Genomic DNA, 24,194 nt, shown 5'->3' on the forward strand with positions numbered 1-24,194 from the left:
GCACATGAACCCCAAATGTGGAAACTTAGGGAAATATGATCTTAGGGAAATATGATTTGGAGGGCACCAAGGGGATTCCAGCAGAGTTCCCAACAAGGGCTCCAAGATTGACACCTGGCTTGGGGTGATACAATCTGTCCTAGGAAGCTCTGATTCTAGTAGCATCATAACCAAGATCGTTAGCCTAATGCATGCTCTAATCCCATCAGCCAAGGCCAATCAGCATTCAATGCTAGGTCAGAATCCTAGCTGTTATTTCCCAAAACAGCAAGAACCTTCTAAAGTTGAGCTTACCACTCTTAGCTAAAATCCTAGGAACGATTCTCTAAGGATTTTCTGAAGATTGAGAAAGATTTTGCTGAGATTATTTGTTAATTACCCCCTAAAAAACCTAGATATAAATGGAACTTTCCATTAATGCTTTAGGGGAAGAACACACTAAGACATACACTAGGAAAGATTTTTCCTTAACCTCTCTGTTTAAGCCTCCTCTAAGCTCTAAAAAAAAGTCTCTAAGTTTTTAGTTTCAAGCTTAGAAACTAAGTCCCTAGCTTCTAGCTCAAAAACACTTATCTACCCCCAGTAGAAAGCTCCAGCAGCTTTACTATACACTCTCACTCATTACTTATATTACTCACAAATAACTCTCTCTACTCATTACTCACTACATTCACGAGCATGTCTTGGTACCATAATGATCTTACTACGCTAGCTGGGATTTCTCTCTCTCCCTTCATCTTACACTAAGTTTTCCTTATTATTTGTTATAATGGAACCCACGATACTTACTTATTATTTTACTATTAATGGTTATGATGTAACTGTTACTATAGAATTTTTCCCTCACATTGTTGTATTAGAAGACTCTTCTCCAGAGCTAACAGATGATGAGTCTGAAAATATAGATATTTCCCTTAGTTTGTGAAATAGCTAACAGCTGGAGGTTTATCCTGTTTTATCTTACTTTACTGCTGGGCTATTTTCTGCAGAAACACCTTACCGCTGGGCTATTTTTTGCAGAAACACTTTATTGCTGGGTTATTTCTTACAGTATGTTTTTTAACCATGCTAACGTGTCTGCTGTAGGGATTGTTTATGGGCCACTCTTGTCAGTCTTAATCTAGGCCCAAGGCATAAAATATAGTGGATTCCTTGGATCTTCACCGATAGCCTTTGAGCCGTGCATCAAGCCCATCGTCGAGTTTCAATTTAGACCCCCCAAACCAGCATAAATCTCATTTGTCGGAAAAGAAACTTTTTCTCCCCCGAAACATTCCTTCTCGAACCACCTTCTTGGACCCTCATGACCAAACCCCATCTTCTCTGACTTAACCTTCGGAGGGTCTTTGGCTAGTACCACATCGGTACTCTCTTAGGGTTTTCTTTGTCTTTGTTTCGCAGGTCTTGTTTCGAGCATGTGAATATTGTGCGACTTACTGACAATTTTTGGCATCTTCAGTTGGCGTCGTCTGTGGGAAACGCTTACAACTGGTAAGCCATACTATCGCTTCCCAGACAGAGTTGCATGGTACTCACTCACTCGATGGCGACCACTAACGATGCTTAAGGAAATGAACCACGCACGACCGCCTTCGAGAGACAAGTTCAAACTCTTGCTGCTGCCATGGAGCGCCTCACTAAACAAAACCATGACCTGGAAGAACAGTTGTGCCAAAAGAATGCAGACCTTAATACTCAAAAGGAAGACCAAGAAGGGTCGGAAGGTAGCAATGCCCTAAGCAGACCAGAACGATAGGACACAAGTCGGTCATCCGTCACTGATATGGTTCCGCCTCACATAGTCGCCGAGATGCAAATGATGAAGAAACGAATGGACTTTATGATGAATGCCCTCGGAGGACGGGTGTCTAGCGACCTCAATGACTTGGTCCATCGAACCGATTTGCCATTCACAACGTCCGTCACTTCATTCCCCCTTCCACCAAAGTTTCGTATGCTGCCGGTGGAAAATTACAACGGATCCAAGGATCCCTTGGACCACTTAGAGTCTTTCAAGACCCTAATGCACCTTCAAGGGGTGCTAGATGAGATCATGTGCAGAGCCTTCCACACCACGCTGAAGGGACCTGCAAGGATCTAGTTCAGTAGGCTGACGTTTAACTCTATTAGTACCTTTAAGGAGTTAAGTGCCCAGTTTGCCTCCCACTCCATTAGGGGGCACATGTATAAGAAGTCCACTGCATGCCTGATGAACATTAAGCAGCGAGAGGACGAGATGCTGAGATCTTACATAATTAGCTTTAATAAGGAGGCTTTCTCGATCGACGAAGCGGACAACAAGATACTCGTGGTGGCATTCACCAATGGGCTATGGAAGGGTAAGTTCCTATTTTATCTGTATAAGAACGACCTAAAGACTATGTCAGATGTGCTTTACAGGGTGACTAAGTACATGAACGTAGAAGATGCATTACTGGCTCGAGAAGAGAAGCCCAAAAAAAGGGAAAGACAAGAAGACATACGGTCGGATAGGGGGTGGAAGATGGCAAGGATTGGAGAATGGCGGGAGGACAAACGCTCCAAGCCCCCCGCAGGGAAGTTCACAAGTTTCACCCCGCTGACTACCTCGATCGACCAAGTCTTGATACAAATTAAGGATGAAGGAGCCTTGACCTTTCCCGGCAAGTTGAAGGGGGATCCTAATAAGAGGTCTAGAGACAAGTACTACCACTTCCACCGTGATCATGGCCATGACACAGCTGACTGCTACGGCTTGAAGCAACAGATTGAAGTCCTTATCAGGCAAGGAAAGCTGCAGAGGTTTGTCAGCAAGGAAAGGGTGGATCCACCTTAAGAGCAGGCTCCCTGATGGGAAAACGAGTGTCCTAGGCCACCCATAGGAGATATAAGAATGATTATAGGAGGCACAACAGCTACTAGGTCGTCCAAAAAGGCTCGTAAGACTTACCTCAGGATGATTCAGAACGTCCAGCTGACGGGTTCCGTACCAAAGATGGCGCGGATCGACAACCCTGTCATCAAATTCTTGGAAGAAGATGCTTGACATCTTCACCACCCACATGACGATGCACTTATCGTTAACATACGAGTATGAGATTACAACACGCATCGGGTTCTGGTTAACAATGGCAGCTCAGCTGACATCCGTTACTACCCAGTATTCTAGCAGAAGAGGATTGATAGAGAGCGATTGGTTTCGACGAACGCTCAGCTCGTTGGTTTTGGAGGAATAAGGGTATTCCCCCTTGGTGCAATTACATTATCCATGACGGTGGGCGATTACCCCCAACAGATCACTGAGGACGTAACATTCCTTGTGGTTGACTGGACGTTCGTTTACAATGCCATTATAGGACGAGCTACCCTTAATTAATGGAAGGCTGTAACCTCGACCTACCATTTAATGATCAAATTCCCTACCGATTATGGAATAGGAGAGCTTCGTGGAAATCAGGTGGCCACACGTGAATGCTACATAGCTATGATGGAGATGGATGACCATCTCCAGGCCATGAATATAGAAGAACACCGGACAATAACAGAGCCTGTTGAAAAGCTTGAAGAGATACTTCTCGACGACTCTGAGCCTGATTGAATAACCAAGATTGGTACCTTTGCCAGCCCGATGGTCCGCTAAGCACTTACAACTTTTCTCAAAGATAATCGGGATGTATTCGCTTGGAGCCATGAAGACATGCCAAGAATCGACCCTTTAGTCATGGTGCATAGGTTGGATGTGTCACCCTCCTTTCCACCCGTTTGTCAGAAAAAGCGATTATTCGCCCCAAAACGAGACTGGGCTATAGCAGAAGAAGTTCACAAGCTACAAGAGGCGTACTTCATTAGGGAAGTTTACTACCCCGACTGGTTGGCAAACGTTGTGATGGTCAAGAAAGCTAGTGGAAAATGGAGGATGTGCGTAGACTTCGCAGACCTAAACAAAGCATGCCCCAAGGATAGCTACCCTCTCCCACGAGTCGACGTCCTAGTAGACTCTACAACTCAACACCAGTTATTAAGCTTTATAAATGCTTTTTTGGGTTATAACCAGATCAGAATGGACGAAGCAGATCAGGAGAAGACTTCGTTTGTTACTAGCCAGGGCCTCTTTTGCTATAAAGTAATGCCATTTGGCCTCAAACACGCGAGCGCGACATATCAGAGGCTCATGAATAAGATGTTTGCACAGCAGACTGGGAGAAATGCCCAGGTCTATGTTGACGACATGCTGATGAAAAGCCAAAGGAAGGAAGGTCACTTGGAGGATCTCAGGGAAACATTCAACACTCTTCGTTCCTACAACATGAAGCTCAATCTAGGCAAGTATGCCTTCAGAGTAACGGCAGGAAAGTTCCTAGGATTCATGGTGTCTCAGAGGGGTATTGAGGCCAACCTAGACAAGATCCTGGCCATAATAGAGATGGCACCCCCAAGGAACATGAAAAAAGTACAAAGCCTCAACGGCAAAGTAGCGGTACTGAATAGGTTCGTGTCAAAGGCGACGGATAAGTGTCTACCTTTCTTCCGCACGCTGAAGAAATCTTTTGAATGGACGACCAAGTATCGACAGGCATTCGAGGACCTGAAGACCTACCTCTCGTCCCCTCCGTTGTTGAGTCCTTCCCAACCTGGGGAAGAACTATTCCTCTACTTAGCAGTATCCTCGATGGTCGTTAGCGCAGCCTTAGTCAGGGAAGCAGATAGGTACAGAAACTCATGTACTACACAAGTCAAGAACTCTGAGGCGTAGAGGAAAGATACCCACTAATGGAGAAGCTCACTTTTACTTTAGTTACAGCAGCTCGTAAGCTCAAGCCATACTTCCAAGCTCACACGGTGATCATACTAAGTGACAAACCCCTACGACGAGCGATGAGCAATCCCGAAGCTGCCAGACGAATGGCATTATGGGCAATAGAGTTGAGTGAGTTCGACATACAGTACCACCCGCGTATTGCCATTAAGGGACAGGTGGTTGTTAATTTCATTGCAGAATTCACTAATGTAGAATGCCAGGGGACAAGAGAGTATCCTCAATGGAGTATACACACGAATGGATCGTCCAACAGGCGGGCTGGCAGAGTAGGCATTATACTTCGTTCTCTAGAAGGGGACGAGATCGAATGCATGGTTCGTCTCGACTTCCCTACAACCAACAATGAAGCAGAGTATGAAGCTCTAGTAGCGGGGCTAGATCTTGCCAAAGCAACAGAAGCTGTGGGTGTGATTATTCATTACGACTCCTAGGTTGTCACAAACCGAGTAAACGGTGATTACGAGTGTAAGGGCAAGAGGATGAAGAAGTACTTGGAGCAAGCAAAGATAAGGGTGGACGACCTACAGGCCAAGATTATTCAAATCCCCAGGGAGGAAATGAGTAAGCCGACCGTCTTGCCAAGGCCACATCAGCAGAACACATGGTCGTTCCCGACAAGGTACTCTCCTTTATTTAGCCTTCGCCATTGATAGACGTCATCAATGTATAGGAAATAGGTTCCGAGAGCAACTGGACTACCCTTTTAGTCTCCTACTTGAAAGACGGCACATTACCCGATGGTAAGAAGGCTGCTAGAAAGCTGAAGGTTCAAGCAGCTTCATCTTGATAAAGGACGTATTGTACAAGAAGGGCTTCTCTAGACCAATGTTTAAACCCCGAAGAAGCAGATTATGTCATAAGAGAAGTACACGAAGGGATCTGCGGCAACCACTTGGGGTCGCGGTCATTGGTACATAAACTAATTCGAGCTGGATATTATTGGCCTACTATGCAGAAGGACGCCCAGACTTATGTCAAAGCTTGCGACAAATGCCAAAGGTTCCACAACATCATCAGATAGCCAACGGAAGAGTTGACCCCGATGACAGCCCCGTGGTCGTTCGCCCAATGGGGACTTAAAATCATGGGTCCATTCCCAATAGCAATACGACAGTTGAAGTTCCTTGTAGTCGGTATAGACTATTTCACTAAATAGGTAGAAGTAGAGGCCTTGGCTACCATTACGGAGAAAAATGTGAGAAGTTTCATTTGGAAAAATATCATTTGTAGGTATGGGATCCCTAGAGTTTTGGTCTCAGACAACGGGAAACAGTTTGACAACGAATCCTTCAAGGATTTTTGCTCACAGTTGGGAATCAAGAGCTACTACTCCTCTCCCACCCACCCACAAGCCAACGACCAAGTCGAAGTCACGAATCGATCCTTGCTTAAAATCATCAAGACTCGGCTAGAAGGGGCAAAAGGTGTATGGCCAGAGGAGTTGCCAAGTGTACTATAGGCATATAGGATGACAACAAGGACACCTACCTAGGAAACACCGTTCCAATTAGCTTATGGAAGCGAGGCAGTCATCCCAGCAGAAGTCAGACTCACGAGCTACTAAGTGGGTAATTATGATGAAGGAAAGAACAACGAGGCTATGTGTCTACAGCTTGATCTACTAGACGAAGTCAGGATGGCAGCTGAATAAAGACTCGCGTGATACCAGGACCTCATGGCCAAGAACTACAACTCCCGAGTCAGGCACAGGGACTTTGAGGTTGGAGACCTCGTGTTAAGGAAAGTAATGGACACAGCTAAAGACCCTACCCAAGGAGAGCTTGGCCCTAACTAGGAGGGACCCTATAGAATCACATCATGGCAGAGGAAAGACACCTACCACTTGGAGACATTGGACGGACAGAAGTTACACCATCCATGGAACACTGAACATCTCCAAAAGTACTACCAGTAGTAGATAGCATGAAGAGCGACACTCCTCATTTACAGTTTATTTCTTTTAGTTAAATTTTTACTTACAGTACTTTTTAAGCCTAAAGGGCAAGTTTTTTTTATCCTTTTTAAGAACAATCTTTTACTTATGCACGCGTTTACCAAAAACAAGAGGAATTATTCAGATACAGGTTGTGTATATTTTCTCTACTAAACTACTTTCGTTATCAAGTCTACAAGTGGACGAGTTCATCCTATAAGGATGCTTTGAAATTATCAAGTCCACAAGTGGACGACTTCATCCTATAAGGATTCTTTGAAATTATCAATTCCACAAGTGGACAAGCTCATCCTATAAGGATACTTTGAAATTATCAAGTCCACAAGTGGACAAGCTCATCCTACAAGGATGCTTCGAATGAATTCCACAAGCAGACGAGTTAATGAAGTCCATAAGTGGATGAGTTCATCCAATAAGGATGAGTTAGCATTATTAAATCTTCAAGGTGACGAATTTGTGGTTAAGTCCATAAGTGGATGAGTTCATCCCATGAGGATGAGTTAGCATTATTAAATCTTCAACGGATTCATGATTAGGTTCATAAGTGGATGAGTTTATCCCATGAATAAGTCAAATATTGTAAAGTCCACAGGTGGATAGATCTCTGATTAAGTCCATAAGTTGACAAGTTTATCCCACAAGGTTGGGTTAATATTGTTGTTCACAGGTGGACGGATTCATTAATAGACAAGTCCACAACACAAACAAGCAACACACATATACTGGAAGTGGTGGATATAAAATACCATAAATAAAGTGAAATTTCTACAAGTAAAAGCCCAAAAAAAAAAAAAAAAAGACATTAAAACATTGTCTAGAAAATAGACCAAATATACAATGAAAACAAAAAAGAAGAGGCTAAAGCTCAGGAGGCCGAGGCATCTTGGGGGTTCTCGTCACCCTTAGGAGGAAGGTCCTGGATGTTTTGAGCTGGAGGGTCTTTAGCATTAAGAGACGGGACCAAAGGGATGACGGGGGGATCTGCGGTAGGTTGGGCGAGGGCGACACTATCATCTTTTGGAACCTCCTCTGACTCGGTGGAGTCGTCAGTTTCTTCAAAAATAGTGTCGCCTACAGGTGTTGACGGCAAGGGATCATCCATGGAGACCTTAGACGAATCCAAGTGAGGGTAGATGGACTTGACCTATTTAAGACAATTCTCAAACCCATCACCATAATATTCAGCACAAGAATTAATGAATGTCTGTGACACCCTAAATTCCTTCACGGTGTTAGCCTTGGCCATCTCCATCTGGCCTAAAAGAGCCGTCAACTCCTTTTCCACCGCCGCCTTAGTTTTTTACTCCTTTTTCCTTTGACAACCCTCCTCCTCTAGCTTCTCTCTCAACTCCTTCACCTTTTGCTTGAGGGTACGAAGGGCACCCTTATATTGTTCTTACCCGTCGGTCAGGTTCTTGATGCGCTTATGCAGATGGGTAATCACCCCTTCTTTGGTGATGCCCCTATCCTGCAATGCCATCATATGAACCAGCACCTACAAGACAAAATAACCGTCAGCTATTAAGCATAAATATAAGTAAAGAAGAGAAAGAGGAAGAAATGTACCTGAGCAAGGTTAAAGAGGCCCGACGCCCCTAGCTCCTTCGTCGATTGCTTAGCATAAGGGTCCATTTCCAGGTCCTTGATGATAGACTCAATCACCTCGACGGCATGGTCCTTGTGAGTAAGTAGACGGCGGTCGTCCACCCCGGTGACAGGACCTTTTCCCGTCATCAGCCCTTTGCCTACTCCATGTTTGGGCTTAGCAAGAGGCGACTTCTTCTGCTTATCACCTTCCTGGATGACCGGTCCTTCTTAAGTGGATGATCATCCTTTCCCTCACTCTTCCTCTTGGATGACAACTTAGTGACGTCCTTAGGGGGTTACGAGGAGGGCCCTTCCTTTTCCTTCTTCTTATTGGCAGCAGCCGCCCGCACCAAGGCTCTTTGCTTGGCCACCTCCATTTCTACAAAGGAAAAGTGAAACTTAGAGAAGTTGATGCCATAAAAGACTACAAGAAAAAAACTAAGGTGTATGAACTTACACTGACGGGAATAAGCGTTGAGTCGACGGGCTACTGGCGTTGGCTCTAGACCTTCACAATAAGCATGCAAGGTGTTGAGAGTGATTAGATCCCTACACCTCTGCTCATCAAAAGGGATCTCTAGAACCCGACGAATGAAGGCTTCTTGCTCGTCAGTTATGTGTGGGTGGATGCTAGTTGAAAAGGAAAGTAAATGACATTAAAAACTTGGGGATAAATAAATAAAGAAGCAAATAGGGAGACGATGCTAAACCTGAATCTTTGATGATGCCCCAAGTTTTGTCAAAACCATGAGGCATTGTCGTCCACTCTTCTTGATGGCAAATCTAGTTCGTCCCCTGAACAAAAAAATACTTGCCATTCCAATTTCTATTGGAGTTAGGCATGTTGGACACTAGCCTAAGTTCTTTCTTTCTTGCCGAGAAATGATATATCCCCTGGGATGAGACGATGTGCTGAGGCTTATAGCACTAGAAAAACTCGTCCAGCAAAAGCTAACGGTTCCCACCACTAAGACAGGCCCATAGGATCTTAGCCCCAATGAATATCCTCCATGTATTAGGGGCTATTCGGCTGACGGATAGTCCTAAAAAGTTAGCTAACTGACAGTGTAGTGACGTCAATGGCAACCTCAGCCTTGCCGCGAACATGGCATCATACATGTCAACATCCGCTGTCTTTCCCGAGTAGCATTTCTCAAACTTCCCAGGCAGACGGATTGGAATATGATCTGAAATTTGGTAACGGTCCCGTAAGTCCTTAAAAACTTTGGCTGACATTGTTGGCTTAAAGTCATTAACGATCTACATTTTGGGAAGAATAAATGGACGGGTGTGGCCATCCCTATCACTTCCCGAACTCCCTTCTCTAGAGGATTCATCCTTATCCCCGTCATTCTTTACATTGTCACCCTCAACCTCACCACTATTTCCTTCTTCCTCCCCAACTTCCCTATCATGACTCTCAGCCTTGTCATCAGGAGAACGGGTGGATGTTTCCCTCTCTGACAACCAGAAAAAGCCCTCATCGAGCTCATATCTTGACTGGAAGACCTCGTCATAGCCCACTCCCTCACGGACTGACGACTGTTCACTCGTCGCTTCTCTAGACATCTTTCTACCTACAAGCAACAGAGGTAATCTAAGAACCTAAGTTGACGACCTTACTTAAAAAATAATAATAAAAACAAGAGATAAAGAGAAAAACTTACGAAGTAAACCGTTCCTTGAAAAATGACGGTTTCAGTAAGACGGTGGCAACAAAGTAGACAAGATTAGTGGGCCGACAGAAGCAAGGTGTACACGAAACAACAAGCTCTCTAAGATCAAGGATGAAATGAGAAGAATAAGGAGAGGAAGTGAGGTATATATAGGATGAAAAACGCACAGAAGACAAAGCGACACCCTCGTCCAGAAACAAGGCTAGTTGGCTTGCGCCACATGTTCTAACATTTAATAATGGCTACTTGAGGAATTAGTCAATAAATGCTCCTTTTACTGAAAAATATATATAATAAAAGAACTACAAATCAAACTCCACAACCCGTTAGCTAGAATTGACAAGGTTATGGAGAAAGGGGCAACTGATAGGTTGAATTCTTGAAGTAAAGTTGACGAACCTATAGTAGCTGTCAACTTTACTAACATGCCCTTAAAAGACTCCAAAAGCTGACAATCTCGAGACTGACGGGTATTCCTGAAGGTTGTCAGTGTATGGATTAGAGATGACCAGAAGGCATTGATGGAAGGAGAAGTTGATGGGATGAGACTGACGGGTTTAACATGATTTTACTTGATCTACACGCATAAGTGTAAAAGGAAATATCTTGCACCCTACGCTTAACCCTAATCAAGAAGACTCCTACAAGGAAAGGATTCCGTAAGATACACAGATTAAAGAGGTTCTCTCCCACAAGGAAACATCTTCTTAGCCAAGAAACTAGTATCAACCCTATACTACTATAAAAACCCCAAAACCCTCACAAACCAAGGTACGCATATTTACCCCAGCTCTAGCACTCTAGAGTTGTGAAAAGTTCTCTAACCTAACCTTCGGGGGTCTTTGGCCGGTACCGCACCGGTACTCTCCTAGAGTTTTCTTTGTCTCTGTTTCGCAGGTCTTGTTTCGAGCACGTGAATATTGTGCGGCTTAATGACGATTTTCGGCATCATCAATTAGTATTTATTTTTATATTAATAATGAGGGATATTACTAACTCAACTATTTTTGCTATTATTTTTACATATTTTATTACAATAAAGTTAAGGAAGCAACAAAATTTCACACCCCTCTTAAATTTGTCTATCAACTCACACCTAGATTTACCACAGTTTGCAATTTAATTTTTCTTTCAATAGCCAATTTATGAAGTGTTTGACAAAATTATGAGTGTAGTAAAATGGTTGTGAACGTTTATTGTGACCTTAATATTTAGGAAATTTTTTTTATTATTAAGATACTTGCATTTTGGAAGTTGGGGGAGAGGTCTTTTTAAATCCCGTACATTTTGACTATCTATTAGCCATATTAGCATAATTGGATTGAAAGTTGACTAAAATACTAAATTGTTACACATTTGAAATTTGAAGAATTATAATTAAATATTTGAAAATTGAGGAATTGTTCATGTCCCAAATTTGAGGGACAAAAGATGTAACATGCCCTCTCTCTCTCTCTCTCTCTATATATATATATATATATATTACTATGACTTAAATGGCTAGGATGGTTATATTGATTTTACGATATCCATGGTAGATAGGGATGGCAACGGGTCGGGTTCGGGCCGGGTTTTTTGAAACCCGGACCCGACCCGCGGGTCTATTCCTGTTACCCGGACCCGACCCGTTTAATAAACGGGTCTTTTTTTTAGCCCCCATACCCGGCCCGTCGGGTCTCCGTGGGCCCCGTCCAGCCAGCCACTTCTGGGCTTAATCCGTGGCCCAATCTTATATATATATAAAATAAATAAATAAATAAAAACCCAAACACAAACAGCAAAACAAATCAATCAAAATTGTTGAAATGAGATTCTTAGACAGAAAATAAATAATAAATAAACACAAAAAATAGAATAAATAAAACACCATTTATCACATCAAAAAAAAAAAAAAAAAAACTCCATTTATGGACCGATTTTTACATTAACACAAACATCAACTCCGATTCACATTTAAACCAACTCAAAATATACACATGCATTACATTCTATACAAATCGAATCCTCAAACAAATACCCAAAAACTACTGAGTGAGGAAATGAACCCAAAACAAAAATGAACCAAAAAAAAAAAAAAAATGAAGAACTCAGACCACTAAACTGACTAAAGCTCCATCGGCGGTGCTCCCATCTAACAACACGACCTCATCTCTCTCTGATCTAACAATCCCAAGCTCCGATCTATTGATTTCGTGCTCCTCCGTGACAAACGGCAACCACCACGAGATCTTTGCTCCTCCTCGAGAGTGAGGGTGGGTCGGTGAATGAATTAGAGTGACGGTGAGGATTAGATGTGAGTGTGAGTGAGAGTCAGTGAGGGGTGGATGAGATGTGAGTGAGCATGAGAGGGAGAGTCTGAGTCAGTGAGAGTGAGGCGGCTGAGTTGAGAGAGAAATGAGGGAAATGAGTTTTAGGGTTAGAGTTGATGTATATATATAGGTAGGTTTTTTTGTAATTTTAAATATATCTAACCGGGTCGGGTCGGGTCGGGTACGGGTTCGGGCCGGGTTTTTACCAAAACCCGGACCCGCTTCGGGTTTTTTTTTAAAACCCAAACCCGACCCTATTCTTTATCGGGCCGGGTAAAATCCGACCCATTAGGATCGGGCCGGACCGGATACCCGCGGGTCGGGTAGAAATTGCCATCCCTAATGGTAGATAGGCATACGTGCAAGTTAGATGTTTAGGTGTTCAATGTAGGTGACCTAAAAGCCTAAAAGCACATTTGGGTGTCAAAGCTTTGTGAGTAATAAAAATGTAAACTTTAACACTAAAACATGAAAAGGAAAACAATGGTAGAATAAAGAAAGTAAAGAACAAAGAGAATGTACGTGGAAAACCTTGTGTAAGGATGAAAATCCACAGCAAGTGAAGGACAAAATATCCTCCACTCTTAAAAGTTGTATAATATATGAAAAGTTTAAGGTTACATAAGGTGTTGTTCTTCCCAAAAACCTATCATTTTTGCCTTTCTTTCCTACCCTGATTTCCTACCTCTCTACCCTATTTGCTCAGCAACTTTCTCCTTTTATAATACGAGGAATGTTGTTGGATGTACAATAGCAAGTGTCTCACTCTCATTCCTCCCCACAAACCCTAATACAACTGTTGTATTATAGCAGGAGGAGAGAGAAACCGCAGCTAGCAGGGTAAAGAGATGAAAGGCGACTCTACTACATTGTGAGGAACAAGAATCGACAAGGAAAAGGATTGCATGGAAGCTGAGGGCATTGCACGTGTCTTCGGTAGTGGTCCAGCTTGGTACTTCCCAATGAAGGGTGTTCTGCAGACTTTGACCAACAAAGACCAAATTCCCTTTCATGGTAGTGCTTCTTGTCCATGCCACACTGTGCATATTGCTTCCCCCAATGGTGATCACGCTATTGGCACGAGCCAGGGGCCCAGCTTCCCTCACCAACACTTCTCTCTTGTACCTCACGGTTTTTCCATGTGATGTAACCAAGTCAGCGTATTTGCTTGCACTAGTTTTTGTAATGTACAATAGGAGTCGCAATGTTTGACACAACTCGCAAACACTACATGAACACAATATAGGTATTTGAGAGTTAGGGTTTAGCCTTAACAAGTTCGGGTTATAATCGGGACAACCCATAATCGACATAATAAGAAACTTGTCAACTGTGGGTTGGCCCACTTAACCCACATCAAACACTGTTATATATTTGTGTCAACATGAAATGACCAAATTTCCAACCTATTTAACCCATATAACAATTAAATATTAATTTTATTTTAGATGTTATTTGTTATAGGTATTTTGATGTTATGAGTTATGACTTTGTATAAAATTTGTTGTTTATTAAATTTAAAACAATATTAATAAGGTCAAACAAGTTGAAATGGATTGTGTTTGAAGCGGGTTAAAGAAGTTGTATTTGTGTCAACCAATACAACTTGTTTAGTATCAAGTGGGTTAAAATGGGTCATGTTATATTTGTGTCAACCCAACCCAACCTATATGTTAAGTGTGTCAAGTGGGTCGTATTGTATCAACTCTCTTCATAAACAAGTTGTGTTAAGGTTGAAGAGTCATGCTATGATTTTTAATGAATTGCCACCCTTAATCCATGGTGTAACGTTGGAAAAATTATATAGTAGAATAGTCTCGTAAGATACCCTCTCAGCAGCTACGTGGGACAGAGAAGGATTTGCTAACTTTACCATGCTGCTAGACTGCTAGTACACTGAATTTTGGTAGAGTTTCACTGACCTCATAGTCAGTGCCGGTTGAACCTATAGGCCATTTAGGCCACCGCCTAAGGCCCCCACTTGTAAGAGGGCCCCCAAATAGTAATAATATATTATATAATATTGCTTTCTCATCTTAAAAAAAAAAAATTAAAAAAAAAAGCCCGTTTCTCACATTGGAGTGACATGAAGGCTAATGCCATCACCATATTTTTAGGCTAATGCCATCACCTTAATTGAAAAAAATATTTGAATTTATAATTAAATATAATAAAAGGCCCCGTTTAAAGCTTTCGCTTAGGGCCCCCAAATTCGTTGAGCCGCCCATGCTCATAGTGGCTGTTAGAAAAGAATTTGGTTAAGTGTTCTGGAATGGATTAGCATATGTTAAGAAGTGGGTTAGTAAAAAATCAGGTAACCTAGCAAGTAGCAACTCACTTTCGACTTAAGTCAAACACCTTTTTTGGGTGAGCAAATTTTTTTTCTCCAAGAAATCGTTATAGATTCTCTAGATAAACTGTTTTGGCTTATACGAAATCATCATCTTTTAGAATCCCTTAAGTGTTTCTAAGCAATTTCTTAATTAGGTTGTGTATGTTTGGTGTGTTTGCACGGATAGCTTTTGGCTATTTATTTATATAAGAATTTTTAGTGGGTCTTATTGTTTATTCTTGAAGGAACTTTATATTTGGGGAATAATGAGTTAAATTTGAAGTGAAATTTTGGCATAGATGGTTTAAGTTAATCATTGGTGATTCATTGGGACAACGGTGAGTTATATATTTAAGATAAAGACAGATTAACAGAAAGCGTGAAAGAGATATGTTTTTGAAGATTCATATAATTTCATTTCTTGATTACAACTGGCCCAAAAATGAAATAGAAAACCATATAGGGTGGAACTTATATTAACTAGAGCTGTCATGCATTTTATAAATACAAGTTGGCGAACATATATATAGAACCATAAAATAGAGGCATTCATCCAAAAAATCAGAACATAATAGTCAATAGAGGGGGCAGTTGGGAGTAGTTTATTTTATATGAAGGAGCATTAACAGTATTACACTTATTATTTGATGGTGGAAGGTGGATTAGTGCGCCAACATGTGCATTTATGTCCTAAAAGAAGCTCTCGACTCTTGTGTGTGGGATTCTATTTCTCTTGTTAGCTTGGGTAGTTGGGTTGGTGATTCTAAAATCTAAATCAGAAAGAAAAGGAATTAGTAACTATAAAATATCCAAAATTAAACTGTTGGAATTCGCTCAACAAAATTAGTGTTTTTTTTTTTTTTTTTTTAAAAGAGAATTTTAATTTATAACATCCATTTTTGATGATAACTCTTTATTATCAGAACAAGATACCAATTGATTTTTTGTGTAAGTGAGGATTGAACTCTAAATCTCTTATTCAACAATTAGAAATTTTACCAGTTGAACTAACTAGAATCTACAAATTAATGGTTTTTAGAGTTTTGTTTTGGTATGAATGTCATTTGGCTAGAACATATGTTAACAATTTGTTGTACTTTAACTAATTTCCACTTGCACTTATAATTTTGCAAATGAGATACAAATACAACATAAGATTGTAAAAAGGACGGTGAGGATGTCCTTTCAGTAGGGGAAAAACAAAATTAAAAGAGATGTTGTGATATATTCTTATTCTTCACCAAAAAAAAATAAAATAAAATAAAAAGAAGAAGAAGAAGAAGAAGAGAGAGAGAGATGTGATATCATAAATGATTATATACTAGGAAACCATTTTAATGTTTTATTATCACACAATGGTCGACGAAGCAACTTTTCCATTTCTACACGTGACCATCTCAGTTACATACAGATACAGCCTATAAGTATTATACAACAAATTAAAATATCATTCAGATTAGAGCACGCCATTTAGGTCCACATTTGCAGCTTAATTAAGCCTTTTTTTTCTTCTTCTTACTTATTCCTTCTTAAATATCTCAAGTTCACCTTCTCAAAAAAATAAATAAAAACTCCAAGTTTTTCACCTCACTTTCATCCATACGTAAGATATTGCATTTCTGACTGTTTCCTGTTTGCTTCTTAATTTAACTTAAGGCCTATAACCTTTCACATGATCAAATGTATAAAAAAAAATTGATCTTATGGGTGTTGTTGATATTTTCCCATATTATTTCAAGCCCTCTGTTTTGACATGATCTTAAGGTTCGATCATTTTTAAGTTTACAATTAGTACTCACAAAACTCTATTCACATTCTGAAAGTGACCATTTAAAAAGGTTTATTGGTTCGACATAGTGTCCATTTGGCATGATTAATTTTGCCAACTTATTTTACTATTCAGCTTAATTTTACTGCTATTCATGGTTTCCACTGCATTTTTTGGTACTATTTATGGGTCACACTATACTATTTCAGCTAACTTTTACCTTTATCTATAGTACTTTTAACAAAAAGTTTTCAATTTCAGCAGAATAGGCGGATCCCAAACAGACCCATAAGCAATGAGAATCATTTTAGGATGATTGCAACTTTAAAACTTAAAAAAAAAAAAAAAATTATGCAGGAATATTATACAAAGCTTAAAAAACCCTATATATGATGAGTATAACAATATTAAAAAAAAGGGGGTTAAATTACCATTTACCTCCCATGGTTGGTCATGTCACAATTTAGTTCACAAAATTTCATTGGTTACATTTATCCCCCTTAAGTTTGAAGTAATATGAATCCAGTTAAAAATAAGCATTGGTCATATACGTGAAATGAGTGGGTGGAATTTTTAATGGTGACTTGAAAAAATACCATTAAAACTATGGACAAAATTTAGTTACAAAATTAGCTATAGCTTAAAGTTACAACATTATTCAATAACTTTTTATTAGAGGTGAATTTTGACAAATCCATCATTGAATTACATTTTCTTCTTATATCTTCCATGCTTGCAAAAATTTTAGAAAATTAAATATCAATAATTATGTCATCAATAAATTGTTTAAATTGCAAGTTTAAAATTATGCATAAAAAATAAGTTTATAGATTATATAGTAAATAATATTCGATTAGCACAAAATTTTACATGTGTATTAAGAGCGTAAAGTACATGCAATTCAACCATTAGATTTTCAAAATATTTAATAAAATTAATTTTTTTAAAGGAAGTTGTAGTCTTAGGCTACAGTCAATTTTGTAGTTAAACTTTATCCTAAAACTATCATTTCTACTATTTTTTAGCTGGAAAAAGTTTAGATGCAACCAAGTTTGGAGCTATCACCCTCCAATCTGTTATGTAACTATTGAAGAGATCATCCACATATAATTTTAGTCACATGATTTTTGAATGAGTCATGTGATTTGTTTAAATAATACGCATAGATAGTCCTATAAATCATCACGAAGTGGGTCAAAGGAGATTTCTCCAAGCTGATTTGGAGCTAATCTTTGTCCTAGTTAGCCCCTTCTCTCTCTCTTTATCTTAGAATGTCCCTCTAAAACTTCTCTTTCTCTCTAATAGTTTTTCGTTCATTGATTATGGCTCCACATTTGGGAATACTCGACTTGAATTTGGTTGGTGTGAGGTTGGAGTTGGACTCAATCTTTGATTGGGCTATGTCACTAGATCTTTTGCAGGGAATGAGCCATCACTTATGGCAACAAGTGGATGTGGTTTAGGTTTGGGGAGTTCCTTAAATGTTTTTTTTCCCCTCTTTTTGTGGTTGTGATGGGATTTGGTTTTGAAGTCCTTTGATGATGACCACTGTAATGGGCCATTTTTGTAATGTTAGGCTGAGCTGCCTCTTACGGTATTTGGCCCAAATGTTCTGAGTAAGGGAGTCGGGACCGGTCCAATTGTAACTCACTTTGGTCTGGCTTGTGCACAAACTATGCCCCGTTCGCCAGATTTTAATTACAGACCCATGGCAAGCAGAACCACTGTGAGTAAGTTATGGCAGACAGATATAATAAAGATGATATAAGAAACACAGTCACTACTTTTAGCCACAATAAGTAAAAGTGAGCAACGAAAGGCTCTTTGTACACAGAATAAGCTAAGTGAAGAATAAAAAGAATTAGCAAAATCAAAGCATTAGTCTGCCATGCTAAGTAATACATGGGGTTGAAACCAAGAAGGGAAAAAACCGTTCCCTCAACGTGAGTAATATCAGAGAAGAAATTAATTGCTTTGAGAGAACAGGCCTAAATGGTCTATGCCCAAATACAGATCTTTTGCCTTTTATAGAGAGCAAGGCTATTGAGGGAGAGAGGAAATCAACCTATTGGTGCATGCCTGCCGTTCTAAACTCTCTGTTTTTCTTTTCCTCTCCTTCCTACTTCCTAGTTTTCTTTTTCTTTTGTTTTACTTCCTTTCCTTCTCCATGTTTATTTCTAGGTTATGCTTTTCTCTAGAAATTCCTATTACTGTGATTTTTCCTCCCTTTTTCTCAGTGCACAGCAAGGGGTCCTTTATACAGCCTACCGTGATTGGTATTTACTGTTTTAGCCCTTAACTGCCTTTGTCTAGTGTGGATGTCCTTACCGACCACTTACTGGTCGTCAGTGGTTCAGCCACCACTACTTACCTGTGCTGGCCGTGCCGCTCCCCTCTGCCAGACAAAGAAGGCTATTTTGTTTGTTTGCTTGCTGTGCCTTTTTCTACCAATTGCAGTGTCTATGCTCTCTCTCTCTCTCTATCTCTCATGGCATGCACCTGGTGGTTCCAACTCATCCTTACTTCTTTTGGGTAGCATGTCACCCCAATAGGACATTTCCCCCAAAAGAACCTAAACAAGAACCCATAATAGGTTTTTTTCCTCTCCTCACCGCCAAACCATGCCCTCTGACCCATGACCCACCACTTGGCCTTTTCTTACATTGTTTGTGGGCTTCTGTGTCTCATTTCCCTCTTGGGCATCCTTGGCTCATTTGTTTTCCTTGGGCTTCTTCGGTCCTTTTCCAATCCTGCTTTCCCATGGGCCTTTACTAACTCTCTTGGGCTTCCTTGACCCAATTACTTTATACCTCATCCTTGGGGCTGATGGATCTTCCCTTAGCCCTTTACTTTCTTTATTTGCATTACTTTGGGCTTGCTGTGGCCCATTCTTGCTTTCCTACGTATTGCCCATGGGTTTGCTTCTTCTCTCTTTCTGGACCCATTCAAGCCCGTTTGCTTCCTCAGGACCCACTTTATGAGCCCGTGAACCAATCATTCCTACCACTTGGGCTCAATGGCTTTTTCTTGCTTGCTAACTTTAGTCTGCCCGTGTTGTTGGGCCTTTTCTCTTACTGGGCTTTGTCAAAAAATGAGCCTCAACATTTAGCCCCCTAAGCATATGAAACGTTTCTGCGGTTTATATGCGAATAAAAGACTTTTCTGCCTTCTTCTGTCTTTTTTTTTTCTTTTCTTTCGTAGGCTTTTTCGAACAATGGTCCCCAACTCATGTGTATTTCTTTTCTTTCTCGTTATGAACAGTGTTGTCTCTTCGAATTTCCCAATTTGGTGGTTATTCTGAAGTGCAGCCTTGCTTCATTAATTTCATTCCTTAATCGGTGGCTGACCCATCGCCTCCCTTCACTTCGGTTTTAATGATGTTGATATTTAAAGAAGTCTCCCTTCATATTTCAACCACTTTCTCCTTTTCCCACACAAACGCCTTTTCCATTCCCCTTCCTTCACCGCTTCTTCAAGTATTTTCGCCCATTTGTTCCGATCAGCCGTCACACTATGACACCGGCGAAAGGTCAGAGCTCTTCCCGCCGTAAGGGGAAAGATGTTGTTTTCGATCCTCCTACTACCCATGATGAAGGCGAGGAGGTCGTGTACTCCGAGCCTGACTCTTCCGACGAAGAGGAGGTGCAGCGTCCCTTTGACAGTGAATGTGACCCTCTAATAGATCCTTGGTACGATGTCCACTCCCATTTTCCAAAGGTCCCCGACGATTACACGCCGCCGCCGCCAAGCTGTGTGTGGCTTACTCTCTGCCATCGCAACACGGAGGCTCCTTGGGCACCATTAGCTTCTTCGATTCCCGATCTCATCATTTGCCAAGGCACTTTGCTCCTAATGCCTATTCATTTTGAGTTTGGGTCAAGCATGGCCTTGGGTTGGAAGGAGTGGGTAGATAAAGAGTTATCCGATACGAGCTTCATGGGTTTACTATAACGGGCTGGCGTATTGAAGGCCATTGTTATGTCCCGCTGCTTGTCCAACTATAGGGACCTCTTCAATCTCCATCATCTAGTCCGCTGGTGGTGCATTGCCACCCACACTTTCTTCTTCTTCTGTGGTGAGATCATCGTGACCCTGGAGGACATGGCGAATCAGCTTCTCTTGCCCATCCTTGGCGATGTTGATCCTGGCTCTTTAGAGTTTTCTCCGAAGGAAGAGGCCGTGCAGGCCAAGTTGAAGAAAAGAATGAGTGGGAATGCCAAGTTATCGTATTGGTTTTGTTCTTCTTCCAAGTTTTTTGCCGCTGCTCGCTGTGCGGCCTTCATCACTTTTTGGCTCTGTAAGTTCATTTTTGGTTCCCACCTCCATTATGCTGTGAAGCCTTTGTATTTTCGTTTTGCTATTAAGATATCTGTCGAGGTAAGTTTGCCACTGGGCCCTATGTTCTTGGGACATTTGTATGTACAGTTAGATATCTTGTGGAGCGATTAGGACCAGGCAGGCTTCTGCCATATAGTTACTTCTTTTGTTTATAGTACCGTCCTGTAGCACCTGTTATATGAGTGTTGCACCAAACATTTGGCTAAGTGTAGACCCTTCCGCTTTGCTAGGGAAAAGTATCAGTCTTGTCTGAGAGCTATTACTGATTTTTGTTTCAGATTCGAGTCTGAGTTTTTGTTGGCTTACCATTGGTTTGGTTTGAAGCCAATTTATCATCTTGTCTTAGAGTTCTTTGATAAAGGAGTCGGATTCTCTTGGAGAGCGTATAGACATTTGGGTGCAGGCTATACATGCGTCGATTCTGTGATGGGTCAGTTTGTTGATACGACTGGAACTACCACCCCACTGGTTGGTTTTAAGGAGAGGGGGATTACCTATTTAGCAGCTACCAATGCTAGGTGGCTGCCTTATCTGGCGAACGAGGGAATCAGGTTTGTGCATTATCCTGCTAATCAGGTTAGAAGACAATTTGGGCTAGACCAGGACATTCCTGATGACCTCTCTTCTCTCATGAAGTCTCCTACTTCTGTTAGACTGTTTCTATGGCATATTGCTTTTGATTTCTGCAGGTAGCACTTTACTTCTGTTACTGTTCCAGGCTCATTGAGGGAAGGCTTTAGCACCCTTGCCATGCACGGATACTGGCAGGCCGTAATGACTTCTTTTGAGCAAGAATTGCTAGGTCGCCGTGGCTTTTCCCTTATTCCACCCGATGGACTCGGTATGGTTATTTCAGCTAATCCTTGATTGCTTCTTCCTTCCAAATCCGTGTTAGCCTATGCCAGGAAGCAAGGTCGGTCCGCCATCCTTGAGTGGGATGAGGAGGGTGGAGGGTGGTATTGGCATGCTAGTGATTACCCTCCAAGTTGGGAGAAAAAGGTAAAGATTACAAACCTTTCTACACCGGGTAAGAAGGGTCTTGCCAAACCCAAATCCTCCACAAAGGGTGGTGAGGTGGTGCCTCTTAAGAGTGACCTTCCTCCCATAAGCCGTATAGCTTTAAAGGGTTCTCCTCCTTCTTCAGCCCGCACCCGTTCTAGTGCACGCCCTACTGCCAGCAAGCCTAAGTCTACTGCTCCACGGCCATCCATAGGTGCTCCTCCTTCCAGCAGGACACGGTGCAGCAAGAGAAAGACATCCCCTCATCCTACGCCCACCACTGAGCGGAGAGTATGTTATCTATAAATCCACTTTGTCTTTTATACATATGTATTTTAGCTTTCCTGTGGTTAACACTTGTATGCTTGTTGGCTCTTCTTCTTCAACCTTGTCTTCTGCTTTCTTTTCTTTTGTAGTCTAAGTATAAGGAGAATACATCTGCCACCCATCCCATATTACTAGATGAGCCCAAATTTAAGGTACAACTCCTTCCTTCCATTTTCTTTACATTTCCTTTGCCACATACCTTTAGCCGTGTCCCTTCTCTTTTCTTTTTATCATCTAGTTACGGCTTCCTCTGTTCCTCATTCTTCCTCATCACTTTTATCTTCCATGATGAGCCTGAGCCTATCTCCATTTACTGTCCCACAGCCGAGGAGCTTTCTACCTGCATGGGTATACCCATGGAGGGTTTCTTTGAGGGAGCTGATATTATGTTTGGGACCATAGCTTCTGCCTTTTCAGTTGTTGCATAGGGAGTTTCTGTCGAGGCTCCCATCCCCTCCCTTAAGCCAGTACCCATGAAGGGTACTCATACCGAGGGGGTTAGTGAGGACACTCCTATTTCTGCTGAGACACCTATTCCCCAAAAGGGGGCCATTCCTCCTGCTACCCAGACTGAAGTTGCTTCACCTTCCACACCTCTTGTCATCTCCACCAGCAACCCCTTCGCAACTCTATCTCAGGCTGTGAAAGATGGTTCTTCTTTGGTGGTTACCCCTTCTTCCATCCTTAGTTCCGCCAATCGTGGGCTTGATGCGGACTTGTCCTCCGAGGGATCTGAGGACGTTTTTGAGGATCCTGACGATGAGCCCATCATAAAAAAGAGGATTTTTGAGTCTGATGAGGGGGAGAGTGCTGATTCTAAGACTGAATTCATGGGTATGTGCCTTTTCCTCCCTTTTTTTGTTATCTCTTTATATATATATATATATATATATATACTTGTGTCACCCTTTTGCTACAGTTTCCCTTTACTTAGTATATTCATTCTTTTAATTGCAGAGACCTTTAAAGAGCCAAAAGTTGCAGCAGATACATGGATGCCTATAGCTACTTCTCTTGCCACATCTACGACACCTGTTTCTGCCATTCTCGCAGCGCTAGCATCTGCCATTCTAGTTTCTACCACTACTACTACGCCCATTTCTGCTACTCTCATAGTGCCAGCATCCGCCATTCCAGTTTCTGCCACTGTTATAGCACCAGTTTTTGCCATTCTTACAGCCCCCATTCTCATGAGTCCTGGTGAGTTTTCTCCTCTCCTGCCTCATTTATTTCATGTGAGTTCATTGCTCCTAGATCATGGTTTCTCAAATTAAGTCTCATGCTCCTTATTAGGTCCATTGCCTACTGTCTCTTCTCAGTTTGAGGTGGGCAGCAGTTCTGCCACGATTTCTAACCCTGTGAGTGAGGCAGCAGCCTTCTTTGCACAGTTTGATCAACCTGAGGTTAATGACCTCGATCCTGCAGACTTCTAGGGTTCTGGCCCTCCTTATGTGGACTTCCATGGCTTCAAGGTCCCTAGGATTGCGTTTCCCATCTAAAGGCAGTTTACAGTAGCCGAGGCAACTTCATGCAGGGATTCCGCCTCGGTCGTTCTACCAGGGAGCATTTCTTGAAGCTGCTGGGGAGCATAATGAATGACATTGAGTATAACTTTGTTGATACTGTCTCCTCCGAGAGGATCCTGTAGTGGAGAGCTATGGTTCAGGAGCTGGTTAGTGTTGGCTTTGCTGTGGAGTTCATCCTAGACCATCTCCGTGAGATTGCCCGAGCCTTCTTCATGAAGAAGGTTCAGCCTACTGTAGATGCCATAGACACACGGATTGAGACTTTGAGGAAGGAGGTGGTAGACTTGGAGGGTCGTCGTGAACGTCTTCTTGCTAGTATTGATGGGTCCAGTCGCTTTGGAGACTAGCCCCTTATCTTTGGGCTTCGTTGATGTAGTTCCCTTCCTCTTTTTTTGTTATTTTCCTTCTTTTACTACCCCACCTAGACAATAGTCCGCCATTGATGGGATCCATTAGGTCCTTGCCATCCATTTGGGCTAGACGATAATACCCACTTGGGTGTGCTTCTCTTATCACAAAGGGTCCCTCCCATTTTGGTGCAAACTTAAATGGTCCTACCATACCTTACCTGACATAGTCC

At 41.7% G+C, this 24,194-nt stretch overlaps 2 protein-coding genes across 2 annotated transcripts; both read left to right on the plus strand.

Moving 5' to 3' along the window:
- Positions 1–2,182: 2,182 nt before the first annotated feature.
- Positions 2,183–2,815, plus strand: LOC126696152 (uncharacterized). The gene has a single exon (XM_050392936.1). The coding sequence runs from the start codon at positions 2,183–2,185 to the stop codon at positions 2,813–2,815; it is 633 nt and encodes a 210-aa protein (XP_050248893.1).
- An 18,721-nt stretch (positions 2,816–21,536) lies between these two features.
- Positions 21,537–23,521, plus strand: LOC126696153 (flocculation protein FLO11-like). Its single transcript, XM_050392938.1, has 5 exons — positions 21,537–21,603; positions 21,658–22,052; positions 22,517–22,922; positions 23,046–23,288; positions 23,382–23,521. Exons 1-5 carry the CDS (start codon positions 21,537–21,539, stop codon positions 23,519–23,521), a joined length of 1,251 nt encoding a protein of 416 aa, XP_050248895.1.
- Positions 23,522–24,194: the final 673 nt, after the last annotated feature.

The sequence above is a fragment of the Quercus robur genome, chromosome 8 (genome assembly GCF_932294415.1).
Source record: "Quercus robur chromosome 8, dhQueRobu3.1, whole genome shotgun sequence".
In the NCBI taxonomy this organism is placed as follows: Eukaryota; Viridiplantae; Streptophyta; class Magnoliopsida; order Fagales; family Fagaceae; genus Quercus; species Quercus robur.